Source organism: Dipodomys spectabilis, unplaced genomic scaffold (assembly GCF_019054845.1).
Source record: "Dipodomys spectabilis isolate Male_0828 unplaced genomic scaffold, ASM1905484v1 ptg000095l, whole genome shotgun sequence".
In the NCBI taxonomy this organism is placed as follows: domain Eukaryota; kingdom Metazoa; phylum Chordata; class Mammalia; order Rodentia; family Heteromyidae; genus Dipodomys; species Dipodomys spectabilis.
In genome coordinates, this window is record NW_024870772.1 from 31,602,782 (window position 1) to 31,630,000 (window position 27,219).

Here is a 27,219-nt window from a genome sequence, read left to right on the forward strand (position 1 = left end):
AGAGTGCTAGATTTGAGCAAAAGAGCTCAGGAACAGCACCTAGGGGCTGAGTTCAAGACCAAGGACACACATAGCCAGAAGTGGAGCTGTGACTCAAGTGGTAGAGGACCCAGACCCTGAGTTCAAGCCCTGATACACACACACACACACACACACACACACACACACACACACAGAGCCAGAAGTGCAGCTGTGACTCAAGTGGTAGAGGACCCAGACCCTGAGTTCAAGCCCTGATACACACACACACACACACACACACACACACACACACAGAGCCAGAAGTGCAGCTGTGACTCAAGTGGTAGAGGACCCAGACCCTGAGTTCAAGCCCCGATACACACACACACACACACACACACAGCCAGAAGTGGAGCTATGACTCAAGTGGTAGAGGACCCAGACCCTGAGTTCAAGCCCCGATACTGGCACACAAAAACAAAGTGGGATAGGGGAAGAAAGCTGGTGGTTCCTGGCTTACAATGGCCTCACTTAACAGCTTAATTGTTTTTTTTACTTCATGACACACAAGCAGTACATATTTAGTAAAAAGTGTATTTGGAACTTTAAATTTGGATATCTTTTGGGGCTAGCATATATAATCTAGTCTTCTTTTGAGATACTGAGTAGCAATGTTGACCACAGCTCCAGCATCCTGAGACCACACAGGAAATAACCAGTACCACATTGTGCTGCACCAGTAAGCCAGGATGTGGGTAAGTTAGGTGTGTTAAATACATTTTCAACTTATTTATGATGGATTTGTCTGGATGTAATCTTTTCAGGTAAGGAGGTTGTATTTCAAATATGAAGTTAGTGTATTTCAACCTGAGAAGCCATTGGCTAGTTCATTCATTTGTTTGCTTATTTCTTTTTCTGGTCCTGGGGATGGAGCCTAGGACTTGGTGTGTATTTGACAAGTACTCTACGCTGAGCTACATCCCAAGCCTCCTCCTCCTTTTTTTTTTTTGGTGCCAGTCCTTGGGTTTGAACTCAGGACATGGGTTCTATGCTCAAAGCTAGTGCTTTACCAGTTTGAGCCACAATTCCATTTTTCCTTTCCTCCTATTAAAATGACATTCTATAAAAAGTTGATTTTTTCTTTTCTGAAGAATAACATACATGCATGCACATACGTTAAAGTTCACAAGTGTACAGCACAAGAAATTATAATTAGATCGTGTTGAACTATAATAGCCCACTGAACAACAGATGAAGAAATGGGATAGTAATAGTGTCTAGTTCAGTATATGAACTGTGTGTGCATGTGCACACGCACTGTCATCTTGGGACTAACTCGGGGCCTGGGCACTATCCCTGAACTCCTTTTTTGCTCAAAGCTAGTGCTCTACCACTTGAGCCAAAGCTCTACTTCCAGCTTTTTGCGGGGAGGGTGGGTCAGTTAGTTCATTGGAGATAAGGTTCCCAGGCTTTCCTACTCAGACTGGCTTCGAACTGCTATCTTCAGATCTCAGTGTCCTGAATAGCTAGGATTACAGGCATGAGCCAACAGCACCTGGCTGATTTTTGTTTTCTTTTTTCCTTCCTTAAATATCTTTAGTTCACAAAATAGAAAGCTGGCTAAGTGTTAAATAATTTTCAGATTTTCCTGACATGTGAAATCCCCAAATCTGGTAATGTGTTTAGTACTGAAAAGTCCAATAACCCTTATGAGGCTATCTTTTCAGTGGTGGGAGAAAAAAATAAATTCCCAAATGTGCTGTAAGTTCCCAGAGTCATGAGAAAAATTTTAACACTCGGATGTGATGCTGGTTCCTCAAACATTCTTCAAATCATTTGCCCAAATGAGTGCCTTTACTCTTTTGTGAAAACCAGCATTTTAAGAGAATTTCAGATTCTTGAAGATAAAATGCCCTTTACCCTCTTCAGTTAACTTCTGTTCATTACTGTCTGTGTGTACCAATCCTGGAGCTTGGACTCAGGGCTGGGTGCTGTCCTTGACCTATTTTGCTCAAGGATAGCACTCTACCTCTTAAGCCACAGTTCCATTTTGGCTTTTATTCATTTTTATGTTTTGGAGTCTCATAGACTTTCCTGACCATGATTCTCCAATCTCATCCTCCTGAGCAGCTAGAATTATAGGCATGAGAAACCAGTTCCTAGCTAATTCTTCAAATTTGTTGAGATTATGAGATTAGGCTTTTTTTTTTTTTGGTGCCAGTCCTGGCTTGAACTCATGGCCTAGGTGCTGTCCCCTGGCTTTTGTGCTAAAGGCTTGAGTCACAGTTCTACTTCCAGCTGTGTGTGTGTGTGTGTGTGTGTGTACACGTGCGCATGCATGTGTGCGTGCGTGCTTACAGGCTTTCCTGCCCAGTCTGACTTTGAACTGAGATCCTTAGAGCTTAGTCTCCTGAGCAGCCCAGCAGATATTAGGCTTTTATCCCTTTTCTCACCTTTGTCCTGAATAAAGTAGGCCCATTTTCATTTCTGTTGTGTTTCCAGATTAACCTCTTGTGTTGTCAATCAAATTGATAGTATGGCCATTTTTTTTCTTGTCTTGTTTGCCAGTCATGGGGCTTGAACTCAGGGCCTGGACTCTGCCCACGGGCCTCTCTATGCTCAAGGCTAGCCCTTTACCACTTGAGTCACAGCACCACTTCCAGCCTTTCCTGTTTATGTGGTACAAAGAAATCAAACCCAGGGCTTCATGCATGTTAGGCAAGCACTCTACCACTAAGCCGCATTCCTAGTCGAAGGATAGCCACTTTTTAAGACAAAATGGTGGTCATTTATACTGGTAGTTACCACCTGGGATTTGTTTTGTTTTTTGTCAGTTATGGGGCCTGAACTCTGGGCCTGGGCACTGTCCCTGAGCTCTTTAGCTCAAGGCAAGCACTCTACCACTTGAGCCAGACCACTACTTCTGGTTTTCTGGTGGTTAATTGGAGATAAGGGTGTCACAGAGTTTCCTTCCCCGGCTTTGCTTTGAACCGTGATCCAAGAGATCTCAGGCATGTGCTACCAGCTACCAGCTACCACCTGGGCTTTTCGCATCCAAGAATGTAACCCACGAAATGAAATAGATGATTCTATTGAAGCATTTGTCATAAGAGGGAATGATTTCTGTTTTATGCTTTTGCCCATTATTTGTTTGCCTTTTTGCACATGACCTTTAATCCACATGTATGCTCATACACATATGCCACAGTTGTGTTGTTTACTAGCAGAAAATTAGTGTGTAGGGAAGACTGCCTCTTTTTGAGGACACTGCTATCAGTATGAGTGAGCACTGCCTAGTGCTCATTAGGGCTTGCTTTATTTCATTATCTGATTTATTTTAGTGTCTGGTTTTCTGGACAATCTACCTACTTTGATTTTGGTTTGTATTAGTAGTTTGCAGTGTCCCCATTGCTTAAAGCAGCTGTTCATCATACTGATGGAAAGTTCTGTCTTTGCATTCTCTTTAGCAATGCTTGTTTGCTATATCTTGTGCCATGCTTAGTAAGTGATATTTGCCAGGCACTGGTGGCTCATGCCTGTAATCCTTAACTACTCAGGAGGCAGAGATCTGAGGATCATAGTTTGAAGCTGGCCCAGGCAGGAAGAAAAGTCAGGAGAGACATCTCCAATTAACCACCCCCCCAAAAACTGAAAGGAGCTCTAGCTCAAATAGCAGAATACTAGTCTTGAGCAGAAAAGCTCAGGTACAGTGCCCAGGCCCTGAGTTGAAGCCTCAGGATCAATGTGTATGTGTGTGTGTATGCATGCGTGGGTGTGCACACATACACATGCACTTGGTATTCAATGAAGTCTCCTAGAACACCAGTTCTCTCCACCCCCCAGGGATAATCTATGACCCATTTTTTTTTTTACTTATAATCAAAGCAGGGAGAGAAACTATGTGAATGCTTTTAGTTAATTTTTATTATATGAAGATAATATACAAAATACATTCATCATAACTAGGAAGGCAGAACCAGATCATATCTCATATCTGTAGCATATATTCTTGATTTGTATAAAAGTAACTTTTAAATTCCAGTTTCCTTAAATAATTATGCACAATGTACACACACACATACACACACAGTTACTACCATTGTCAGTCAAAAGATGCTCCTCCTCCTTTCATCAATTTAAATGGAGCTGGAAAGTATCTACTTCATGTTTGACATTCTTATAGACTGGGAAACAAGGCATGACTCAAAAGACCTAAGCAACCATTTTCAGATTTGGACAAATTTGCCCCCCTGGTCTAAAACTATTGTCCAAGCATTCATTCCCATTCCATTCTCTTTTACACATAGGTTATCTCATAAGGCTTAGACTGATATGCTGTTCATTGGTGCCACCCATTTTTGTCTTAAATGGCAAATAGTCCTATTATTATGTTCAGTAAGAGCTTTTCAATGCTGTTTTGATAAACAAGCACTATGCCATCAGACCCACTCACTTTTCTGTCTACACCAAGATTCAGACAGTACCACTGTTTCGGCTGATGGAACTCCTTTAAAGAAGCAGAATATATATTCTAACAGTATCCTAATAGGTTTTTGTTTTTTTTGGAAAGGGGCTTTTATTGAAGATTTTTAATGATTAAGAATTAGATCATTTAACTCAAGGTATCATAGGATTGCTAAGGTTTTCTTTTTATCACTAGTTGGATCCTTATCTAGCTGAAAGAAGTAGAGGACTGGGTTCTTTCATTTGCTGTCTAACCTCCATCCTTGTTATCTGAGTCGTGTTATTTCTGGTTGTTAGGAACTTTTGTGTATGGAAAGAAGAGAAAGGTCCAAGAGTTCTTACTCCCCATCCCCAATTCTGACTCTACTTGACTGTGTTGAATTCAATTCATTATGGAGAAACCTGCTTCTATCCTGGCCAAGGAGACCTGAGAGCCACCTTGGGCACCCACTGTCTCACTGGAGGATGCTGACTTCTCCCATGTCTTTTTTGTTGTTGTTGTTGGTCGGGGGGCGGGGGGGGGGGGTTAACTCTGGGCCTGGGTGCTGTCTCTGAGCTCTTCAGCTCAAGGTAAGTGCTCTGCCACTTCAGCCACAGCCCCACTTCCAGTTTTCTGGTGGTTAATTGGAGATAAGAGTCCCACAGACTTTCTAGCCTGGGCTGGCTTTGAACCGTGATCCTCAAATCTCAGCCTCCTGAATAGCTAGGATTACAGGAGCGAGCCACCGGTGCCCCGTGCCCGGTTCTCCCATGTCTTACAAAGAACCTTGCACTAGAGTGTAGTGCAAAGGGAAGGAGGGCTTCTTTCTGCTGTCGCAGAGTCCAGGTTCTACAGAGAAGTGATACGCTTCACAGAAAGCATTCTCTAGAAACAGCAGTTCACTGCTCTCTGCTCAGCAGATACTTTCTCTCTCTTCGCTGCAACTTGTGTAGATAATATCCAACAGAGTCAGCGTAGGCATTTGGGGCCCACTGAATTTTGAGACCACGGAAAGTAGGTCCCCTTTTTCTACCCTGTTTCCTTATTTCTACCCTGTTTCCTGTTGCTCTCATCCTCAGACCCAAGGCCAGGTCCAAAGCTAATGAAAATTGCCTTTCCTTCTTTTGATGGTTTATTGACTAGTATGCCAGGTCCCAACTGTAGGAATCTCTTGCATTGATATATAATATCCTGCATCACATGGTTTTTTTCTCTCTCAAGGAATATAAAGTGCTTAATAAACATTGACTAATGTTCTTGTATATATTCTTCACATCCTTCCATGCGACAGTGGAATCCCCTTTAGAAAAACATGACTGCCTCCATTATGGGTCCCAACTCCCTGGATAAGTTGCTTTAGCTAGTATAGATGGAGTTTCCACTCTGCCTTGTTGGGGTTTATTCCATCTGATCTAGTTTGGACACAGAAAACCCGCTACATGATTGCACCTGCACTCTCTCCAGCTTCCTATATAGCTACTGTGCAAATGGGATACTAAAGGAAAAATGTCTTAGCTATAAATCAGTACTTGAAATAGAATCAGTAGGTGGTTTCACCTACCTTCCTATGAGCATCACACTTAACATCAGGCCATCCAATTCTAATAGGTTCTCAGTGTATTTCACTAAAGCCAGTGGTAGGCTCAGAGTAGAGTACCACCTGAGTGCTACAAAATCAAGACGAGCCATGGTATAGGAATAGAACCAGTCCCATAGGTAGTTTTTAAAGATTTGCTTTAGTTCCAGAACCCAGGAAATGTCGCCTCCTTTCTGCCCTGTCAGTAGTCAGGTTTGTAGGATCATGGAGGTGACACTGCAAGAGAACCCTCTTCTGCTTCTTCCCCTGCCTTTCCTCCTTCCTTTCTCCCTCCCTTTCTCATGCATGCTAGAGAACTCCAGAGGCACTGCCTACACCAATGTGTGTGTGATTCCTTTCAGTTCCTGTGCTGCTTGTGTCTGGTACCAAGGTTGCCAGAGCAATCAGTGCATTTCCATCTCCTGACCCCTGTCCTGTGTGCCTTGATCCCTTGGGAGCTGGAGCAGGTGAGTCATTGGGCTTAGAAAGAGTTTCTCTAACGGGAATAACATGATGGAGAGTAGTGTTCTTTCTCTTGTCACTATTAACTCTATTTGGGGTTACATTCTTGTTAGTCAAAACATTAAAAAGCACTATTAAAGTTGTCAAAAGCAGCTGGCTCCTGTGATAAGGAAAAGGTGTAAACTCATATATGCATAATACTGACAGAAACTAGTTTTCTGGGGAGTGTGGATACACATGTGCTTCTAGAAAGAAGGTGTGTGTCAAGTGTTAGGCAGGAGGTGAGGAGTACAAGACCACTGAGTTGTAGTCTGGGGGTGGCGAGCAGCACAACTCCTCCTTTCCTGGCTCCAGGTTGTCATGCACAGATCTGATGTGGCCACAACTGGAAATGCAGAAGCTGGGCCTGGTGGCGTCGGAAAGACCTGACTCCTTGCTTTTATCGGTAACTCTCAAGCTAAGAGAGAGAGAGAGAGAGAGAGAGAGAGATATTAATCATATGGGTTTCTCAAAAACCCTAAACCTCACTCCGCGCATGCACACACATGCCTGAGTCAGTAGTGGAGCCTTATTCTCACTTGGCTTTTTCACTCAAGCTGAATACTCAACGCTTAAACCACAGCTCTACTTCTGGCTTTTTCCTGGTTAATTGGAGACAAGATTCACACAGATTTTTCTGACTGGGCTGGCTTCAAGCTGTGATCCTCAGATCTGAATAGCTAGAGGATTTCAGTGAAGAACCACTAGTGCCTATTCCCACTCCTCCTGTTTGGGTCATTTGTCCATACCTCTTATGGAATCTCAATCTATGATCAGATTGTTCCTGTTGTAAAACTGCATACTGCCTTCCTTGTGCTACTTGGATTCTAGACAGAAAGAGACATGCCAGTAGCTGGGGATGGAATTTGAGACAATACAAATCTATATGGAAATTAAGTCTCTCCTACTTGTGGGTCACATAGCTCTTATGGGCAGAAAAAGTCCCTTCCTTCCTGCCAATATCTATGTCAAATCCTGGGATGTGTGAAGAATACAACCTTAATGTGACAAAAGACAGGCCAAGTGCTAGGGAGAGAAGTTTATCCTGAATTATTAAAATGAGCTCCAAATACAATCACATGGAGGCAGAGGGAGACTCACGGCCAGGCCCAGAGAGGACTTGTAAACAAAGAGCTGAGATGCAGCCACCAGCCAAAGAGTGCCAGAAGCTACCACAGGATGGAAAAGGCCAGGAATGGACTCTCTCCTAGATCATTTGGATAGAGTGTAGCCCTGTTGACACCTTGATCTTGGCCTCCAGAAATGCAAGGAAATAAAGCCTTCTCTTTAAAGCTGGGCACCAATGACTCACACCTGTAATCCTAGCTACTCAGGAGGCTGAGATCTGAGGATAATGGTGCAAAGCCAGCTGGAACAGAAAAGTCAGTGAGATTCTTATCTCCAATTAACCACCAAAAGCTGGAAGTGGAGCTGTGACTCCTGTGGTAGAGCACTAGCCTTGAGCAAAAAAGCTCAAGGACAGGACCCAGGCCCTGAGTTCAAGACCCACAACCACTCCCCCCCCCAAAAAAAATCCTCTCTTAAAGTCACTATCGGTGGCAATTTGCTACAGTGGTCTCAAGAAACTCAGAGCATCACACTCAAAATTCAGTACACTTGTCCCCTCCTCATCATTATATTCTAAAAGAGTTCTGTGTTACTGAGACTATTTTGCCAGCATGACTCAAGTGTAGGTTCAATAATGCTACAACCAACCTGAGTTACGTATGTGGGGAAGAAAGTCCTTTCACATTTGTTTGTCGTTTTTGTTTAACAGGCTCTGGGATGAAGCAGAGAACTTCATACACCGTGCTAATTGGTCTAGTGTGTTGTGGACTAGCACACCCACGGTCTATGGTTTTCATAGTAGAAGATAACCATTCGTGGTTTTCTTTTTTTTGGGGGGGGAGGGGGTCCACCAGTCGTGGGGCCTGAACTCTGGGCCTGGGCGCTGTCCCTCAGCTCTTCAGCTCCAGGCTAGCACTCTACTACTTGAGCCACAGCTCCACTTCTGGCTTTTTTTCCTTTTTTGCTTATGTGGGGCTGAGGAATCGAACCCAGGGCCTCATGCATCCAAGGCAAGCGCTCTACCACTGAGCCACCTTCCCAGCCCCCATTCATAGAAAAAAGCAGTCACCATTTTATGCTGTGGTCTTTTAGGCTTTTGCCTATAATCCTACCAACTCAAGAAGGCTGAGATCTGACGATAGTTGTTCAAAGCCAGATTATGCAGGAAAGTCTGTGAGACTTATCTGCAATTTAACATAAAAAAAAAGTTGGAAGTGGGGGGGGAAGGGAGGTAGGGGAGGGAAGGAAGAGTGGGAGAACAACAAAGGAGGGGGTAACAATGCTCCACAAGAAATGTACTCATTACCTTACTCATGTAACTGTAACCCCTCTGTACAGCATCTTTACAATCAAATAAAAATCTTAAAAGCTGGAAGTAGAGTCATGGCTTAAGTGGTAGAGTACCAGCTTTGAGTGAAAAAACTAAGGGAATCCCTCCCAGGCCCTGAATTCAAGAAACCAAAAAACCCCATAAAAACAAAACATGCTGTCCCTGAGCTTTTTCTTCCCCGCCCCCCACCCTCACTCAAGGTAAGTGCTCTACCATCTGAGCCACAGCAGCACTTCCAGCTTTTTTGAGTAGTTTATTGGAGATGAGAGTCTCACAGACTTTCCTGCCTGGGCTGGCTTTAAACTGTGATCCTTAGATCTCAGCCTCCAGAGTAGCTAGGATTACAGGCGTGAGCCACCAGTGCCCAGCTTCTGGTCAATCCAACTGACTTTATGAAGCTCTGCTGTTCATATTTCTTAAATATACTTGAGCCACCATTTTATTTACATCATTTTTGTTGTTGTTGATCATGGGACTTGAGTTCTTTTGCTCAAGGCTAGCGCTCTACCACTTTGCGCCACAGAACTACTTCCTGTTTTCTGGTGGTTAATTAGAGATGAGTCTTGTGGACTTTCCTGCCTTGGCTGGCTTTGAACTTTGATTCTCAGATCTTAGCTTCCTGAGAAGCTAGGATTATAGGCTTGAGCACCCAGTGCCAGCTAGAACAGTACTTTTATATAATGTCTAAATGTTACTGTTCATGATGGCAAGTAACCCCCTAGAGCCCTCTATTAACCAACATCGCAAGAATCTTCCTCCACACCTCCCCTTCAATAATCATAGGAAAGACATGCAGCTTCCTTACTCCATCTTTAGCGAGGCCACGGGCTTGCTTTCAGTCCAGGTGAAGCGCTTCACCAGTGGGGAGGCCAGCACAGTGCTACTGTCCAGTTGGTAATCCTGGTGGGGAAAGGTAGGAAGGTCATGTGCTTGCCTGGCCAAGATAGGTCCCCACTAAATCTGGAGATGATACTGCAATGTACCCCTGAAGTTACTCCAGCCACTTCCCGCATGCTCCCTGATCCCTGCCTAGTGACAAAAAAACATCTTCTCCATATCAGCAACTACAGTCTTGGGCAATTACAAGTAATGCTCACTCCCAGCAACGTTGTAGCTCTGTTCTAAAGGTGAAGTAAATAAAAGGGAAAACTGTAGGTAACAGGTTAGCTCTTTCCATTTGCAAATTATTTCATGGCAGTATGAGTATGGGTACGTTGTTGTTCAGTAACCATAATATGTAAAAATTAGAGGAAATTATAAAGGTGATTCAATTTTTGTTCCTTGGAGACTATAGAATTTTGAGGCCATACTCAATTGTTGTTTCTAGTAATTGCATTTCCTTTGAGTCATTTCCAACACTGAGTTGTACACAGACTCATTATCTTTAGTACAGTATATATCTTAGAAAATGGATATCACATTTTGTTCCTCCCATTCTCTGAGGCTCTAACTAGACTGTGTTCCTAATTTTAGTTATCAGAAAGCAAAGACCTAAGCAAACAAGGAAGTGGTCATAAATTACCATGTACAGGCTTATTAAGGCTGATTCTATTTTGTTCAGTATTGTTTCATGGGACTTGAACCAACAGACCAAGCAACAAAATTTCTTCCTGCAGCTTAAAGTTTAAATGTGTGTATACATATTTATGTATATATATATATGTGTGTATATACTTATACACTGTATAGTGTATATACACATACACACAATGAGTGAGTGTGTGTGTGTGCACATGTGTGCACACATGCTAGTACTGGAGCCTGAACTCAGAGCCTTGCACTCTCAGTCTTTTCACTCAAGGCTGGTGCTCTGCCACTTATGCCATACCTCCACTTCTGGCTTTTTTGTGTGGTTAATTGGAGATACAGGCCTCATGGACTTTCCAGCTTGGGTTGGCTTTGTACCTTGATCCTCACATCTTAGCCATCTGAGTAGCTAGGATTACAGATGTAAGTCACCAGTACCCAGCTACTATTACATCTTTAAAGTCATTCTCACTTTATCTTGTGCTCTGATAGTTTTTAAGGATGATTGTGGTGGTCTTAAGGTGATCCCCTTCACACTAGAGTTACATTTCCAGGTTGTTTGTGAGGGACATGACATTGCTAGTACTTGTCCAACTTCAATGTGCACAGGAATCCCTTAGGGATCCACAGAATCTGCCTGTGGCAAGGGGGGGGGGTCTGACTTAGTGACAGTGGTAGGTCCAAGTGCCAGCAGATCCAGCCAGATTTCAGCCCCATGTCTGCCTGGAGATCCCACCTTGAGCACAAGGGTCTGCCATACCAGGAGCGCATTCCTGCCTAGCTTCCTCTCCTCCCTTTAGTCTCTTAGCTCCATTCCAAGTCTTCAAAGAGAAGAACTGATAGAAGACTCTGGTGTGCTAAGGTGTCCTGATCTGGGCAGGGATCTGGCTGTTTGTCCTAAAGCACCTTGGAGGAAGGGGTATAGAACTAGGTGGTGGTCTCTGGACTCTGGTCTCTGTGCTACATCACAAGGCATCTGTTACATCACAAGGCCCAGCCAATCACCTGTATGGGGTTCCTGTATTTCCAAAGCATGAGGAACACATGAAGTTTTCTAAGGGACCATGTTACTATCAGATTCTATAGAATGGGCCCTAGAGTAACTTTGGGGCCATTTTCAAAATCATTCAAATCAACTCTGCACAGCTAACTCTGCTTATCCGTCAGTTCTCTTGGCATTGTCATGTCAGTCTCCACTGGTGAGTGGCCCTCACTGATCAGGACTTCTACGGTTGGTGTCTGGATAGAGTCACGCCAAGGCTTCTGCCTGAGGTTCACCACAAATGACTTACAGCAAACATGGAGGTGGTATCTGGAGAAAGTTCTTCAAAGGTTTTGATTCTTTCCAGGCTCAGGATCTTGAAAGCATTCACGTATCTAAGGAAGAAGCAGGAGGGATCATCAAGAAAATATATGCAGCTCTGATGTTAGGAGCCCATGGGCTCCAGGTATAACACAGCTAAGATGAACCACACCACCAGTTGTCTAAGTCCTATGGCTCAAATGTCTTGCTATACCCTCTCGAGCTCTTCAGGGCAATGCCGCTTCTTCCCATGGTTGTCAAGTCACATTTTGTACAGTGTGCAGCAAAACCTCAGAAGGGCCTAGTCTGGTCCCTCTCACATCGGTGAGAGGGGACATGAGGCATTGTGTGGCTTGAGCACCTGATGCTACAAACAGGAGAAATGATGCCACAGGAAGAGAGTGACTTTATCTTAGCACATATAGTTGCCTACTTCCTCAAAGGATGTGGGGTGATAAATAAAACAACCTGTCAAGGCTGCCTAGCTGATTTAATTGTTCAGTTGAGTGCTAGGGCAAGTCTTAAAATATTCTGTACTGTGAATACAGATGGGGAGATGTGTGGTACCTGCAGCATTTGTCTACTTCAACCTGTCAATTTTTGTTGATGACCTCTGAGAAACTACCATCAAGGACATCCACTAGATGGTTGCTCACAGCAAGGTCACCCCACCCATGATTGAATTTCCTCAGTTTGGTAGTCTGTTACTCACTGCCAGGCCTAACTTATTAGACAAGCTCTCTAACCTATGGGTAGCCAAATGCTCGTGGTTTAAACCTAGTAATCCTAGCTTCTCAAGAGGCTGTGATCTCTAGTTCACCAGCAAAATGCTATAAGGTGAAAAGGTATTGCTCAAGTGATAGATCAACAGCTTTGAACGAACATACATGAGAAAGCTTGAGGCTGTGAGTTCAAGCCTCTGTACTGATAAAAAGAACCTACAGCTAAGCAACATACTAGGGCCCAAGTTACTCTGACAACCCCACTCCTCCATAAGTCTAATCCAATCAGGCCTTGGTATGGGATTTACTCCAAGATAATTGGCTCATCTTTAAAACATGGATGACAACTCTGCTCCAGCCTCCTGGGCTGCCTGTGTAGTGGAGCTCTGATACTGAGCCATGATGTTTCATTGGTTCCATGTGCCTTGACTTGGTTGTCAATGTTTTCCTATTGTTGCAACTCTTGTGCTTTCCCTGGTGGCACAATTGAGGTCAAAGTGCAGGGCTATGCCTACTGAAAATAAAGATGCTAGAAGGCCCACAGGACAAATTCTAAAAAGGATTCTGACAGCATAGAGAATGCTAGTGGATGTGGCAAGAACCACCCTCCCAGCTGCTGGCGCATCATGCCTATAATCCTAACTTCTCAAGTAGTAAAAATCTGGCTCTCAGATTTCTTTTTAAACTCAGCCTGGCTTTGAACTATGATTTTCAGATCTCAGCCTTCAGAGTAGTTAAGATTACCAGTGTAAGCCATTGGTACCCAGCCCTTTTGTAGGTTATCAAAGTCTGTAATCAAGTTGGGGGGGTGGAAAAAACTTACCTGACATCATCAGAGCTTCCCGTGTTAAATTTCGGGGCTGAAATACCATCCTTGAAGAAGTCTTCAGAGAAGGCAGGAGTTGAGTATGTAAAGCCACTGTTTCTAGTCAGTATGGCGTTGAGTGGGATATAATCTTTACCATCCTAAAACACCAAAAAGAGAGCTCTAATTGCACATGGTTCAATTGCAACCAATTTCAGTGCAGCCTATCAACTTCAAGCGTATCATTTCCCCAACCAGCAAAGCATCTCTTGCTGACATTCAAAAGCCCTTGGCCTTCTGATATTCCAGACTGAGTTTTACCTGTTGTACATTGGCTTGAAGCAAATCACCTAGTTTCTCCACAAGCTCTGCAAACCGTGGTCTTTCTTTAGGGTCTTTGTGCCAACAGTCCAGCATGATCTGATAGCTGTTGGGAAAAAAGCACAGAGAGAGCTGGAGAGCAGTGATGTGTATACAGATCACCCTCCACCTGGCAAGCCTGACTTTTAACCATATGTGGCCTGGCTTCATGTTTAGGTTTGTCTCTAGCCCTAATAGAAGGATCTGTCTGGGTGAAGTTCTGCCAGGAGTGGGAAATACATGTCCAGCAACCTTCTAAAACTCTCCTGACCCAAGCTTGTTCAGTGTCAGTGGCCTCTGTGGAGTGGAAGGACTAGGATTAAGCTTAGAAACACATTGCTCCCTGCAGTTAGATTCTTTCAAAAACATGATGGTCAGGTGCTGGTGGCTCATGCCTATAATCCTAACTACCCAGAAGGCTGGGATCTGGGGATCATGGTTTAAAGTCAGCCCAGGCAGGAAAAGTCTGTGAGACTCTTATCTCCATTTAACCACAAAATACCAGAAGTAGAGCTGTGGATCAAGTGGTAGAGCATTTGTTTTGAGCAACAAAGCTCAGGGACAGTGTCCAGGGCCTGGACTCAAGCCCCAATACCAGCACCAAAAAAATGAAAACAACACAAGACCAAAAGAAACCCCCAAAACCCAATCAAAAAGTGTGATGACGTCTTGAAAGTTGAAGAGAGCTGTGGACTTGAATGGATGAGTGGTTTGCCACACCCATTTCATTCTTGCATCGTAACCAAGGTTGTTACAAGATGTGTCTCAATATGTGCATGGCAATTCCATGTTCTCACAGTCCCTGAAGCTGTGTAGTGGACATGGATGGAGAAAGCACAGGGTACATGACCCATCACTTCTGAAAGGGGAGGCCCACCCACTGAGGACCTCAGTAGTTCCTCAGGCTGTGTTTAAAGTTCCTGGGTGTGGCTGAGTATTTTTCACCCAACATTTCAAGCTCTTATTACAAAATGACCTCCTACCACTAAGGCAAAAAAGTACAGGCTAAACTTCTGTATTTGAAACATCTGTCTTAATAGCCTAGAGGCCAACTCTTGTCCTAGGGTTCCAATATCAACAGGTTCCTCTGCTCTTCTCCCACTGCAGATATGAAAGAATCAGGCTCCTGTCGATCATGTCTGCTTAGAGCTCAGTCCCTGTCTGCACAGGGTTTATTCTCTGTGGGTCCTTTGTGCTCTTTGTAGGATGTTGATTGTACGTTTTCTTTTAGAAAATCATCTAGATTGCCAGGTGCTGATAGTTCATGCCTCTAATTCTAGATATTCAGGAGGCTGAGATCTGAGGATGGAGATTCAAAGCCAGCCCCGGCAGGAAAGTCCATGAGACTTCTTTTTTGTAGGTTGTAGGGCTTGAACTTAGGGCTTGGGCACTGTTCCTGTGCTCTTCAGCTCAAGGAAAGCACTCTACCACTTGAGTCACAGCGCCACTTTGTGAGACTCTTATCTCCAGTAAAACCACCAGAAAACTGGAAGTGGTGCTATAGCTCAAGTGGTAGAGCGCTAGCCTTGAGCTGAAGAGCTGAGGGACAGCGCCCAGGCCCAAAGTTCAAGCCCAAAGACTGATGAAAGAAAATCATCTAGATCATAGAAGAATCTAAGATCAAACTCTGAATGGGCTGGGTCTCGAATTAGTTCAGAGCTGGGCATCAGTGGCTCACTTCCGAGCCACAGATCTGAGGATCCCAGTTCAAAGGGAACCTGGATCGGAAAATCCATGAGACTTTTATCTCCAACTAACCACCAAACAGCAAAAACAAAGCAAAATGGGAAATGGAGCTGTGGCTCAAGTGGTACAGTGTTAACCTTGAGCAAAAAGAGCTAAGTAACAGGGCACAGGCCCTGAGTTCAAGCCCTAGTAATGGCCAAAAAAAAAAAAGTCAGAACCATCCCATAAGCAGTATGTGGCCTGGGATCTCATCCTGATTTCATTCACCCAGCACAGGCCTAACACTGTGCTAGGATAAGCACTCAGTAAATATGTGCTAAAGATAGTTAAGCCAGACAGCTCTGCTTCCTTCTGCAAATTCTTCAGGCACATCTGAAACATTACTTGTAGTACCGGAAACTGGATGCTACCTGTGGGGAGAAGGGTGGGGGGGGGGGGCCGAATGCCTAAACATCTTCAGAGCTCCTTCTACCCTCTCTCAATTGCAGAATGCATCAAGAGCTCCTGGTGAAGCCAGGCCTGAGTCCCGGGAGTTGGGAGCCTGTTCCATTCAGCCAAGGCCCCAGGCACCTGTCCACCAGCATCAAGGTCATGAAACTGCAACCTGGAGGGAGCAGGCAACAAGGACCACCTACAATTTTCTAGTTTCACTCATGGTTTCTGATTTCTAGATTCCACTCCTTGGGGCGTATCATTTAGCCCAAATGAATCTCAACAAACACCAGAGGAAAAGGGAAAAGAAAACATACTGAAAAGCATCTGATTAAACAGGCTCTGGGCGAGGAATAAGCAACTCTACTCTGCATTGCATAGCTTTCGTCACTAAGTAAACAGGTTTCATGACATCTGTTGCCCTGGGGTAAAAGGGCTCCCTTTCCACACTATCGCTCAAGTTTCCAATATACACACCACTAGGCCAAGTTTTGACCACAGAACCCCAGATCTGAGAAGTTTCCTGTGTCCCTGCCCAGACCCTCTTACTACTGGAATAAATGAGATTACAGCTCTCATACACTGGAGTTGGTAAACAGTATGACCCCTAGCTGCCTATGGAAACATTTCACAAAGCATGGATTTATCTGTTAAATTTCTAACGCAAGCTTCCTTTTTTTTTGTTTTTGTTTTTTGTTATTATTTCCAGAGTAGCCTTGTTTGGGGCTACCTGGGAGGAGATGGGTAAAGATCTGAAGGTTTGAAGTAAGGCACATGCCTGTAATTCTAGCTATTTCAGAGGCTGAAAATGAGAGGATCTCTGGACAGAAAAACGAAAGAGATCCTTTCTCACCGCCTAACTGGGTGCCGTGGCGGGGGTCTATCATCCCAAACTATATGGGAAGCTGAGATTGGGAAGATTATGATGCTAGCTGAGGCAGAAAGCAACCAGACTCCATCTCCACAGAGGGAAGATGGATGAGGAAGCACAGGCCTCTAATCTCAGGGGTAATGGGAAGCCTATAGTAGGTGGGTCACAGCTCAGGTATATGCCCCGGGAAGAGAGAGTGGTATTCTAAACATAACCAGTGACAAACTGAGCGAGAAGCATGATTCAGCAGTATCATGCCAGCCCTAATTGTGAGCCCTAAGTTCAAATCCCAGCACCAGTAAGAAAAATTTAATGTTTGATCAAGCCCAAGGAAGTCTTTGGTTCAAAGTTGAGGTGATTTTGTACCTTTGGAATTATTCTGGACCAGAATTTGGGGAGCTATCCCATTAGGCAGAAAAGTGATGTGGACTAAAAGCAGACCAAGTTTGCTGAATGACTGGCAATGTGGCCCTGGGAAAGTCACATCACTGCTCTGTGCTGTGGGCTTCTCTGTGTAATGCAGCGGCTAACACTTCCTATTTTACCAGTCTGTTAGCGCTAGGGAAATTTATATATTAAATGACATAAATAAATAAATATTAAATAAAAACAATGGTTAAACTGTCTGCCACTTAAAGAAACTAAATATCCATTTGGTTAATATTAATAAGAGCCAGGCACTGGTGGCTCATGTCTATAATCCTAGCTATTTAGGAGGCTGAGAACTGAGGATTGAGATTCCAAGCGAGCTTGGGCAGGAAACCCTATGAAACTCATTTCCAATTAACCAGAGAAAGTTGGAGGTATGGATCAAGTGGTAGAGTGCCAGCCTTGAGTAAAAAAACCAAGTGTGAGCATGAATGTCTGAGCTCAAGCCCCAGTAATGGCGTACAAAAAAAAATGATGTAAAATGTAGAAGACAGTATTTTGAAAATGAACTTTACAATTTTTGGGGGGGAAGGGAGGGAGGAGTTGGGGAGGTGGGGAAGGAAGGGATGCTAGGGGAAAAACAAAGGAGGAGGTAACAATGCTTGATAGGAAATGTACTCATTACCCTACTAATGTAACTGTAACCCCTCTGTACACTATTTTTCCAATAAAAATATATATGGAGAGAAAAAAAAAACTACTGAGAGCTATTGAATAATAGGATGTAGAGGTGAAGGAGAAAGAGCAATAGAGGAGGATTATGTAATTAAAGTACAATGTATGCTTTGTGACTCTTCCTGGCAGAACCCATTTGTACAATTAATGTACATTCAAAATTAAATCAATGAAAAAAATACGTTCTGAAGTTCAATAAATGAGCACATCAAAAAATGATGTAATAATAACTGCAATTATTATTGTTCCCGTTAGTAATTGAGAACTCTCTCCTTACTTTCAGATTACATGGAAAGTGGATGGAAATATTTAATTCAAAGCATCGGTGGGTATATGAGAAAATAATTTCTCCTGGGAAATGGTGGGGGGGGGAGGGGTTTGCATGGGGGAGGGCATGACTTTGTGATCCAGAACAACTATCAGGCTGGGGGCCTGGTTTCTCAACCCGTATCCTCTGCTGCTTACCTGGCAGAGGGCACATGGCTTCCCTCCTGAGTCTGCTACTTAAGTTCAGAAGACAGAAGCCCACCATGCCTTCTTAAGGTTGCAGGCTTCCCCCTATGAGACTATGTTGGGGGAACACTCAGGACGCCATAGGCATAAAGTGTCCTTAGCTTATTCTATTTTTATTATCTTGTTCATTTGTGACAGTATTGGGATTTGAACTCAGGGTCTGGGTGCTGTCCCTTAGCTTTTCACTCAAGCCTGGAACTCTGCCACATTGCCACCTCCAGGACTTTTGCTGGTTGATTGGAAATAAGAGTCTCACAGACTTTCCTAGCCACATTGCCACCTCCAGGATTTTTGCTGGTTGATTGGAAATAAGAGTCTCACAGACTTTCCTACCTGGATGGCTTTGAACCAGGATTCTCAGAGCAGCTAGGATTACAGGTGAGAGCTCCCAGTGTCTGGCTATGTACCTTATTTTCAACCAGGTCTCCTGATGTTGAGTGCAAACTCTCAAGCCTGCAACACACTACAGTGTTGATGGTCCGCTTTTTCCCTGGCTTTTGGAGAGGCTTTAATGAGGACATCACCCTGCAGCATGACAAGAATCCCAGGTTCTCCTGGCCTTCAGACTGTCCCAAGCCCTGCCTTCATCCCACACTCCTCCATTCCCCTCCTCCAGCTCCTCATCCTGAGTCTGACATAGCTTTGTCCTGAGATGATGAAGGAAGGAGATAGTGATCTTGCCCAGGTCCTCACTTCCTTCACCTCCCCTGACTCCTCCCCACAGACCATCCCAGGGCTCAGCAGGGACCTCATTGTGTGGGTGGGATGGGGGGGGACCAGCTGGCCAGTTCAGGAGAGGTGGTGCTGCCTCAGGGAAGCCCATATCCTTGTCAGCAGCTCAACACAACTGCAACTGTCATCACATTCCCACTCAGGCCTCAAAGTGTACAACACACACAAAATCACAGGAAGCGTGCCCAGGAGAGGCCAGGAGAACAGGCTGACAATGGAGCATCCTCCATTGGACGGGCTCTGCCTAGAGTCACCATATTGCATGGCAGGAAGGTGCCCCCACAGGCATCAGGGCCAGGAGCTGGTCTCTCAAAGGATTGTAAAGGAGCCCCATTGCCCACGAAGCCTCTGTGGAAGGAAGGCCCCTTCTCCTCCCATACTGTTTTCCCCAAATCCACACGGAGCTCTGTGAGTCCTTGGTGTGGAAGGATGATTGAGCAAAAGCTGACTGAGCAAGAAATAGGGCTTCTGGTCTCTTTCCATGACAGCTCCACTGATAGGTTCTCCCTTGGTGAGAGAGGCCAACATCTTGGCAGTCTATTTGTTTTGCTCAGATTTCCACCTAGAAACTGAGTTTTGAACTTGAATTCCTGGCTAGTGATCTTTTTTGTTGTTATTGCTTAAGAAAGATTTACTAATGGGTTAAGATTTCAGCAACATCAAAGTGATTGCAACAGGTTTGAAAAGCATACAGTCACACTATTACAGGCTAGAGAGTCACAACTGAGTTTTATACAATTAAATATTATACAGACCTTTGGGATTCATTAACTACCAGACTCAGAAATTGAAATAGACTAAATCCAGTATTAGTGCTCTAAAAGTTGGATTTTTTATCTGCTTCATTCTCTTATATATTCCTTAACTTTCTCCCAAAGACAGTGCTCTAAATCTCCCAAAAAAGTGATAGGCATAAAAAGCTCCGGTACTGGGCTGGGAAGGTGGCTCAGTGGTAGAGCACTTGCCTTGCATGCCTGAGGCCCTGGTTTGATTCCTCAGCACCACATAAGCAAAAAGAAAAAAGCCGGAAGTGGCGCTGTGGCTCAAGTGGTAGCGTGCTAGCCTTGAGCTGAAGAGCTGAGGTACAGCGCCCAGGCCCAGAGTTCAGGCCCCACGACCGGACCCAAAAAAAAAAAAACCTCCGGTACTAAGAACATACAGACAGCTGGGTGCTGGTGGCTCACGCCTGTAATTCTAGCTACTCAGGAGGCTGAGATCTAAGCATCATAGTTCAAAACCTGCCTAGGCAGGAAAGTCTGTAAGACTCTTATCTCCAATTAACCACCCAAAAAGACTGAAAGTAGAGCTGTGGCTCAAGTAGTAGTGCTCTAGCCTTGAGCAAAAAAGCTCAGGGAGAGTGAACAGGCACTAAGTTTAAACTATAGGATGGGCATACACACACACACACACACACACACACACACACACACACACACACACACAAACTCACACGCACACGCAGGCACACACAAACTCATACAAAACAAAATATACAGACCAAAGCTAGAAATCTTGACAGAAGACTTGAGTTTCACTTTACTTGAACCAATCCTAGGTGCAGTGAATACTGTATATGAGGAGAATATGGATCATGAAGTTTGTTGGTAAAATTTAAAACTCCAGCTAGAGGTCTTGCAGAGAGAGTCATGTCAGTAGTTAGGAGAGGAGGAGGTAGGGGTGGATCAAGGACAATGTGCCCTATTCCAGGAAAACGCTCCCCACACTACTGAGCCCAAATAGGGTCAAGGATCCATTCCCTGAAGAAAAAGTGATCATTTGTGCCCTCTACGTCTGCTGGGTGGAGGAAGAGGGAAGCCAGGACTCACATTTCAGGAGTGGCATACTCAGGGGCCCTCATCCGCATGCCTTCTTTCAGGCGACTGCAGAAGTCCTCATCCATTTGCACTCCTGGGTAGGGAGACCCACCTGCAGGGGATGGAGATGTAGGCATGTAATGGTTTTGGGGGCTAGGTACAAAAGCACCACGGTGGGGGAGGCAGTTCAGTGTTTCTTCTGGCTATTCACAATGATGGTTCAGTAATCATTCGCAGTGGCTGTGCAATGAACCTCTTTGGAATTCAGCATATCCTTGGCAGGATGCATGAATGGTATGGTTAGTCCCTGTCTGATCCTCGAAGGCTACTCCTGCCCATTTGGTCAGGGAAGGGGCAATCATGGGTCCCTGCACTGTACCCACAGAAATCCCATCATTACAGACATTCCTTCAATTAATGGCATGGGTTTGTTTGTTGTTGTTTTGGTGCTACTTGGGACTGAACTCAGGGCCTCTCACTCCCTCAGCTTGGTGAGCCATGCCTACAAACATTGCTCTTTTGCTAGCTATTTTGGAGATAAAAATCTCATGAACTTTTTATGGCTGGCTTTAAACATTGATCCTCTAGATTTCAGCCTCCTATGTGAGCCACCAACACATGGCTAATGACTTTTTTTTGGGGGGGGGGGTCGTGGGACTTGAATTCTGGGCCTGGGTGCTGTCCTTCAGCTCTTCAGCTCAAGGCGAGCGCTCTACCACTTGAGCCACAGTGCCACTTCCAGTTTTCTGGTGTTTCATTGGAGATAAGAGTCTCACAGACTTTCCTGCCTAGTCTGGCTTTGAACCTCGATCCTCAGATCTAAGCCTCCTAAGTAGCTAGGATTACAGGCACAAGTCACTGCTGCTTGGCTTTTTTTCTTTTTTCTTTTTTTTTTAAGCTAGGTTGCTTATAGATTAATCTAACCCCAGTGAAAATGAGGATGCTCCCTGAAGCTATTATTTTCAGTGAGCCTGACTAGGGGCAGGGCAGGCAAGGCCTCCTGGTCCATTCTGAGCTAGCCTTCAAGCTAAGCCATTTCAGTGTGTGTGTGTGTGTGTGTGTGTGTGTGTGTGCTTTCTAGTCATTGCTGCTGGTAGGAAGCAGCTGGGAGACATGCGGTGCTGGCACTGTGTCATTGGAGGGCCGCTGTATCCGCCAAGCTGCTTTTAAAGACTAGAAGCAACAGGTGTTGTCATCGAAAGCAGGGCAATGATTTTTACACATTACAGGAAGCCAGGGATGTTACTGGCTGACTTATTTGCTTATTTGGCAGTGTCCAAAATACTCTTAGCTAGAACTCGTGTTTGAGAGGCTTCACATCACTACTGTGTTGAGGAGCAGATGTGACATCTGTGCATAGGGGCTTCAGCAAGGTTTCGAGAAATCCATAGTGGACAGGACTGCAGGCTAAGAAAGATAAACCAGTGTTCATGGTTGGCATGAAGAAAGCAGCATGCAGACCTGTGTTGTTTGTGAATATCAGGATAAGAGCTAGGCTTGCTCTTTCTCTCTTTCTTCCTTCCTCCCTCCATCTCTCCTCCCTCTCTCCTTCCTTCCCTTCCCTTCCTTTCTGTGCCTGTAATAGGGCTTGAACTCAGGGCCTGAGCAGTGTTTTGAGTTTGTTTGTTTGTTTTCTCAAGGCTAGCATTCTACCACTTGAGCCACAGCGATGAGAGTCTTACAGACTTTTCTGACCAGGCTGGCTTTGAACTATAATCCTAGGATCTCAGCCTCCTTAGTAACAAGGCTTACAGGTGTGAACCACTGGTACCCAGCGATAGCCTGCTCATTCCAGCCTCACTTTCCCATTGGCTCAGTGGGCCACGAGGGCCTTTCTTAAGATATTTGGTGGTAAAGGTGAGGCAGGGAAGGAAGGGTGAAGGATATTAGAGCTCTATGTGGAAAACTACCTTCATAATCTCATAAATCATTCCTCCAGTCTGGATGTGCGTGCACACATAAATCACTGCTTATCTGAGAGGCTTCAGCCTCCCCTAGTCTTTGCAACTGGCTCAGGGGTTGACCTTAAGTTTGGGTCTATTCAGAGAATGCCTAGCAGAGGCCACAGACTGACTCCTAGGCTGCTTCCATATTTACCTAGAGAGAAGATTTCCCACAGCAACACTCCATAAGACCACACATCGCTCTTGGTGCTGTAGATTTTGTCAAAGATGGATTCAGGTGCCATCCATTTCAGAGGAAGTCGGGTCTAGAACAGGATAAGGGAATCTTGAGTAGACGAACATGAAAGCAAAGCACATCCAACGCCATTTCCCAGGGTCACCTCCCACATGAGATTGCCGAGAACTGTTTCTTAGAGCAGCTACAGTTTCCTAACAGAAAACTCATAAAGCACAGGGTGTTGTGCCAGAAGAGTAATCCAAGCTTCGCAGAGCTGCTGGAGGCAATACATGGTTAGTAAGTTCCTCTGGTAGGCCCAGCCTATCTTAACTCTGTGGCTTTAAAAGAAACCTCTGCCAGGCTCATGCCTGTAATCCTAGCTACTCAGGAGGCTGAGATCTGAGGTTCATGGTTAAAAGCCAGCCTGAGCAGAAAGTCTGTGAGATTCTTATCTTCAATTAACCACCAGAAAGCTGGAAGTGGTGCTGTGGCTAGCCTTGAGCTGAAGAGCTCAGGGATGATGCCCAGCCCCAGAGTTCAAGCCCCACAATGACAAAGCAAAATAAAATAAACCCCTTTCCCCACCAAGGCCTCTACTCCACAGGGTCACCTGTGAGAGTGAGTGAGAGAGAGAGAGAGAGAGCGAGAGCGAGAGCGAGAGCGAGAGAGAGAGAGAGAGAGAGAGAGAGATTAATGACAAGATCCCCTGAAAGTTGGTGGTGATTTCTCAGAACTTTCCTAAGTAAGAGGATTTATTGTTATTGTTGTTTCCTGTTATTGTTGTTTGGGCTTTGTCTCTTAGTTTTGTTTTTTGTTCACTTAAGGCTTGTACTCTATCACTTGAGCCACAGCTCCACTTCCAGCTTTTTGCTAGGTAATTGGAATCAAGAGTCTCATGGACTCTTCTGCCTGGTTGGCTTTGAACCAGGATCCTCACCCTCTTGAGCACGTAGGATTATAGCTGTGAGCCACAGGTACTTGGCACTGAAAGGAGATTTACTTATTGAGTGTGTGTGTGTGTGTGTGTGTGTGTGTTCTGGTACTAGGGCTTGAGCTCAGGGCTTCTAGTTCTTCCTTGGCTTTTTCACTCAATATTGGTGTTCTACTACATGAACCATGTTTTAAAAGACATCCTGATGTAAAAAGATAGGAGGCTAAGTCATTGCACAGGGTTTAGGTTTCATCGCAGTGGGAACACTGGGTTAGCATGTGCAGATACTGGCTTCAGTCTCTAGTATGCCCACCAAAGGAAAGGAAATGGGAGACTTGGTTTTTAGGAGAATGTATGGCTGGTTTCAAGCATGCAGACAAATCTTCCTTTTCTTCCAGATAACAGGAATCCCAGTGAGTTATCCTGGGAAAGGGATGAATGGGCAGTGGCAGGAAATAGGGAAAAATGGAGAGACAAAGAGATTTTTTTTTAAAGAGGTCTCTTCTAAACAGTGATTCTGGAATGGTAGTTTTCAGCGTATGTTTCTGGCCTGCTATGTATAGACAACATCATCTAGAAACTTGCTAGAGGTAAAGCTCAGAAGTACAGCGCTTGCTTAGCACACGAAAGGTTCTGGGTTTAATCTCTGCCACCACCACCAAAAACAAAGCTTTATGAAATGAGGGTTTTTGCTGGATTTTGGTGGTTTACCCACCAAAGGGAAACCTTGTGGGTTTACCCACAAGGGAAAGTCCATAAGACTCTGATCACTACTTAACCAACAAAAACCCAGAAGTAGAACTGTGGCTCAAGTGCTAGAGTGCCAGCCTTGAGTAAAACAGCTCAAGGGGCTGGGTGCTGATGGCTCATGTCTGTAATCGTAGGTACTCAGGAGGCTAAAATCTGAGGATCACAGTTCAAAGCTAGCCCAAGCAGGAAAGTCAGAAGTGACATGAAGCTGTAGTTCAAGAGGTAGAGTGCTAGCTTTGAGCAAAATAGCTTAGGAACAGTGCCCAGGCCCTGAGTTCAAGCCTTAAGACTGCACACACACACACACACACACACACACACACACACACACACACACACACACACACACACACACACACACTTCCAGCACTAAGAATTTGCATCAGGGCTCTGGGGTGGGGCTGGCTGCGGTTCAGCAGGTCTTCTAGGTGATGTATAATCTCTGCTGGAGAGCCACCAGCAGAGCCCAGACCCAAGCTAAAACCCTTCTGGAAGAGGTCGGACAGGGGAGGACACAGGAGGTCACCCACAAATAACACTGTGTTCAAAAACAAATGGGGGAGGGAACCCAGAGAGTAGGATGCTGCCGTGGAAGGTAGGGTTGGTGAGAGTTTCCTCCCCAGCAAGATAGCCATCCCCTCCCCCACCCTTTCCCCTAAGCGGGGGAACAGACACCTGCTGAATCCATCACCCGGGTTTATTTGAGGAAAAGAGGCCAGGCTGTTCTTTTCAGCAGGACAACGAACTCCCATAGGAGCTCCAGGCAAGGAAGGAGGTGGTCTCACCAAAAAAGGTCCCTGGAGCATACAACTAAGGTAAGCAAATCACGGTCAGCACTGCCCAAAGGATGGACAGCAAGCCCAGGGGTAGGGACCAGCAGAAGCAGATGACGGTGGCCTTCTGCCCACGCCAGTGCTGGCTGGCACGCAGCTCATCGGAACTGCTTGTCATCATAGGAAACCCAGGAGAGTGTTTGGGGACTACTGTTTGAGAAGTGTAAATATTTATCAAGGACTTCAGTGTGTGGTTTTAAAAAAAAAATGGTAGGGTATAAATGAGTCAAATAAACATCAGGCTGACTTACGTCTCCTTTTCTCACATAATCGGGGTTCTTATAAATATCCCGGGCGAGGCCAAAATCACAAATCTTCACCACATTGTTCTCAGATAAAAGAATGTTTCGCGCTGCCAGGTCTCGATGAATGCACTATAATAAAACAGTTGCATAATCAATGCACTTCCTTAATCTAACCGACTAATTTCCTGTGCCCTCTCAGGGTCATTATTATTCACTCGTGGATCCATTTCACATGCTGCAAAGGAAGCGAGTTGGAGCACAGAGTTACCACAAACATGGAAGCGCTTCTTTACAGCTACAGGTCCCTGGAGGCCCCCAGCCAAGAATTGCTCGGAATCTGTTCTACAAGTCAGCATCCTGGCCAACCACATAGACTGAGCTCCACCACGGAGCAAAACTGCCTGCAGCCTTTTATCCTAAGAAGCTGAATCAGACCTGTAGAAGCCTCATTTTTTTTCATCTCAACAGAAAATAATATTACTCACCAGACACCGGGTCAGATATTCTCCTTCCTCTTTTTCTGTCTACAATTTTAAACAATCTAAATCAATGATCGAAGTTGTTTTTGTGTGCACTGGTACTGGAGTTTGAACTCAAGGCCTGGGTGCTGTCCTTTAGTTTTTTTGTTCAGGGTTGACTCTCTACTACTTGAGCTACACCCCCACTTTCAGCTTTTCAGTAGTTAATTAGAAATCAGACTTTGCTGCCCAGACTTACTTTGATCCTAAGATCTCAACCTCCTGAGTACCTATGATCAGAGGTCCGAACCAGCGCCTGGCTACTAAATTATTCCAAATAAATGATTTTTATTAGTGTGTGTTAATTGTACAAAGTGAGAATTTTTGTTGTGAAATTTTCATACATGTATATACTATCCTTTGATTGTATTCACCCACTCTGCTTAAAAGGAACTTTTTTTTTTTTTTGTCGGTCATGTCGGCCTGAACTCTGGGCCTGGGCGCCATCCCTGAGTTCTTCAGCTCAAGGTTAGCGTTCTACCACTTGAGACACAGTGCCACTTCCGGCTTTTTCTGCTTATGTGGTGCTGAGGAATCCAACCCAGGGCCTCATGCATGCAAAGCAAGCATTCTTACCACTGAGCCACCTTCCCAGCCTCTAAAAGGAACATTTTTAAACTGTATCCTAAATATCTTTTATTTAAATTCAATTTTTACTAGTGGATATTAATCATATAATATAATGGATTTCATTATGACATCTTCACAGGCTCTCTCTTGGTAGCCCAGTCTGACTTTAAACAACTCCTGAGATGATCAGCCTGCCTCAGTCTGCTGAGTCTTGGGGCCATAGGCATGTGGTACCTCATTTACTCAAGCCAAAGTTTTGTGGGAGGCCCCATGTGGCCGCATTGTTAGCGGCTCTCCTGGGCAGCTGTGTACTCTGAGAGTCTGGCCAGCTTTAAAAAGCATGCCAAAAGCTGCTATATTGAACAGCCACTGGATTTACCTGCTCCTAGGCAAGGTTCTCTAAAATTAAATTCTACCAACTGGGGCCCAGGGCTCATGATTCTCAAAATTCCTCATATGAGGCAAGGTAAGACCCTGGGGTGATGCTTATTTTGGAGTTGAG

The 27,219-nt window shown here is 44.8% G+C and overlaps 1 protein-coding gene and 1 long non-coding RNA gene across 2 annotated transcripts in view; one reads left to right on the forward strand and one right to left on the reverse strand.

The window, feature by feature from the left end:
- Positions 1-5,095: 5,095 nt before the first annotated feature.
- LOC122112550 lies at positions 5,096-26,047 on the forward strand. Its single transcript, XR_006148239.1, has 3 exons — positions 5,096-5,664; positions 22,642-22,647; positions 26,037-26,047. It is a non-coding gene; the product is annotated as an uncharacterized LOC122112550 (long non-coding RNA).
- The window catches only part of Flt1 (fms related receptor tyrosine kinase 1), a 184,212-nt gene continuing 163,251 nt past the window's right edge, over positions 6,259-27,219 (reverse strand). The window contains exons 23-30 of the mRNA XM_042685381.1: positions 25,636-25,758; positions 22,847-22,958; positions 20,762-20,861; positions 13,559-13,664; positions 13,256-13,398; positions 11,700-11,784; positions 9,686-9,780; positions 6,259-6,900 (exon numbers count right to left, since the gene is read on the reverse strand). Of these exons, the coding sequence (XP_042541315.1) occupies positions 6,714-6,900; positions 9,686-9,780; positions 11,700-11,784; positions 13,256-13,398; positions 13,559-13,664; positions 20,762-20,861; positions 22,847-22,958; positions 25,636-25,758 (951 nt within the window). The 3' untranslated portion in view covers positions 6,259-6,713. The remainder of the gene's footprint in view (positions 6,901-9,685; positions 9,781-11,699; positions 11,785-13,255; positions 13,399-13,558; positions 13,665-20,761; positions 20,862-22,846; positions 22,959-25,635; positions 25,759-27,219) is intronic.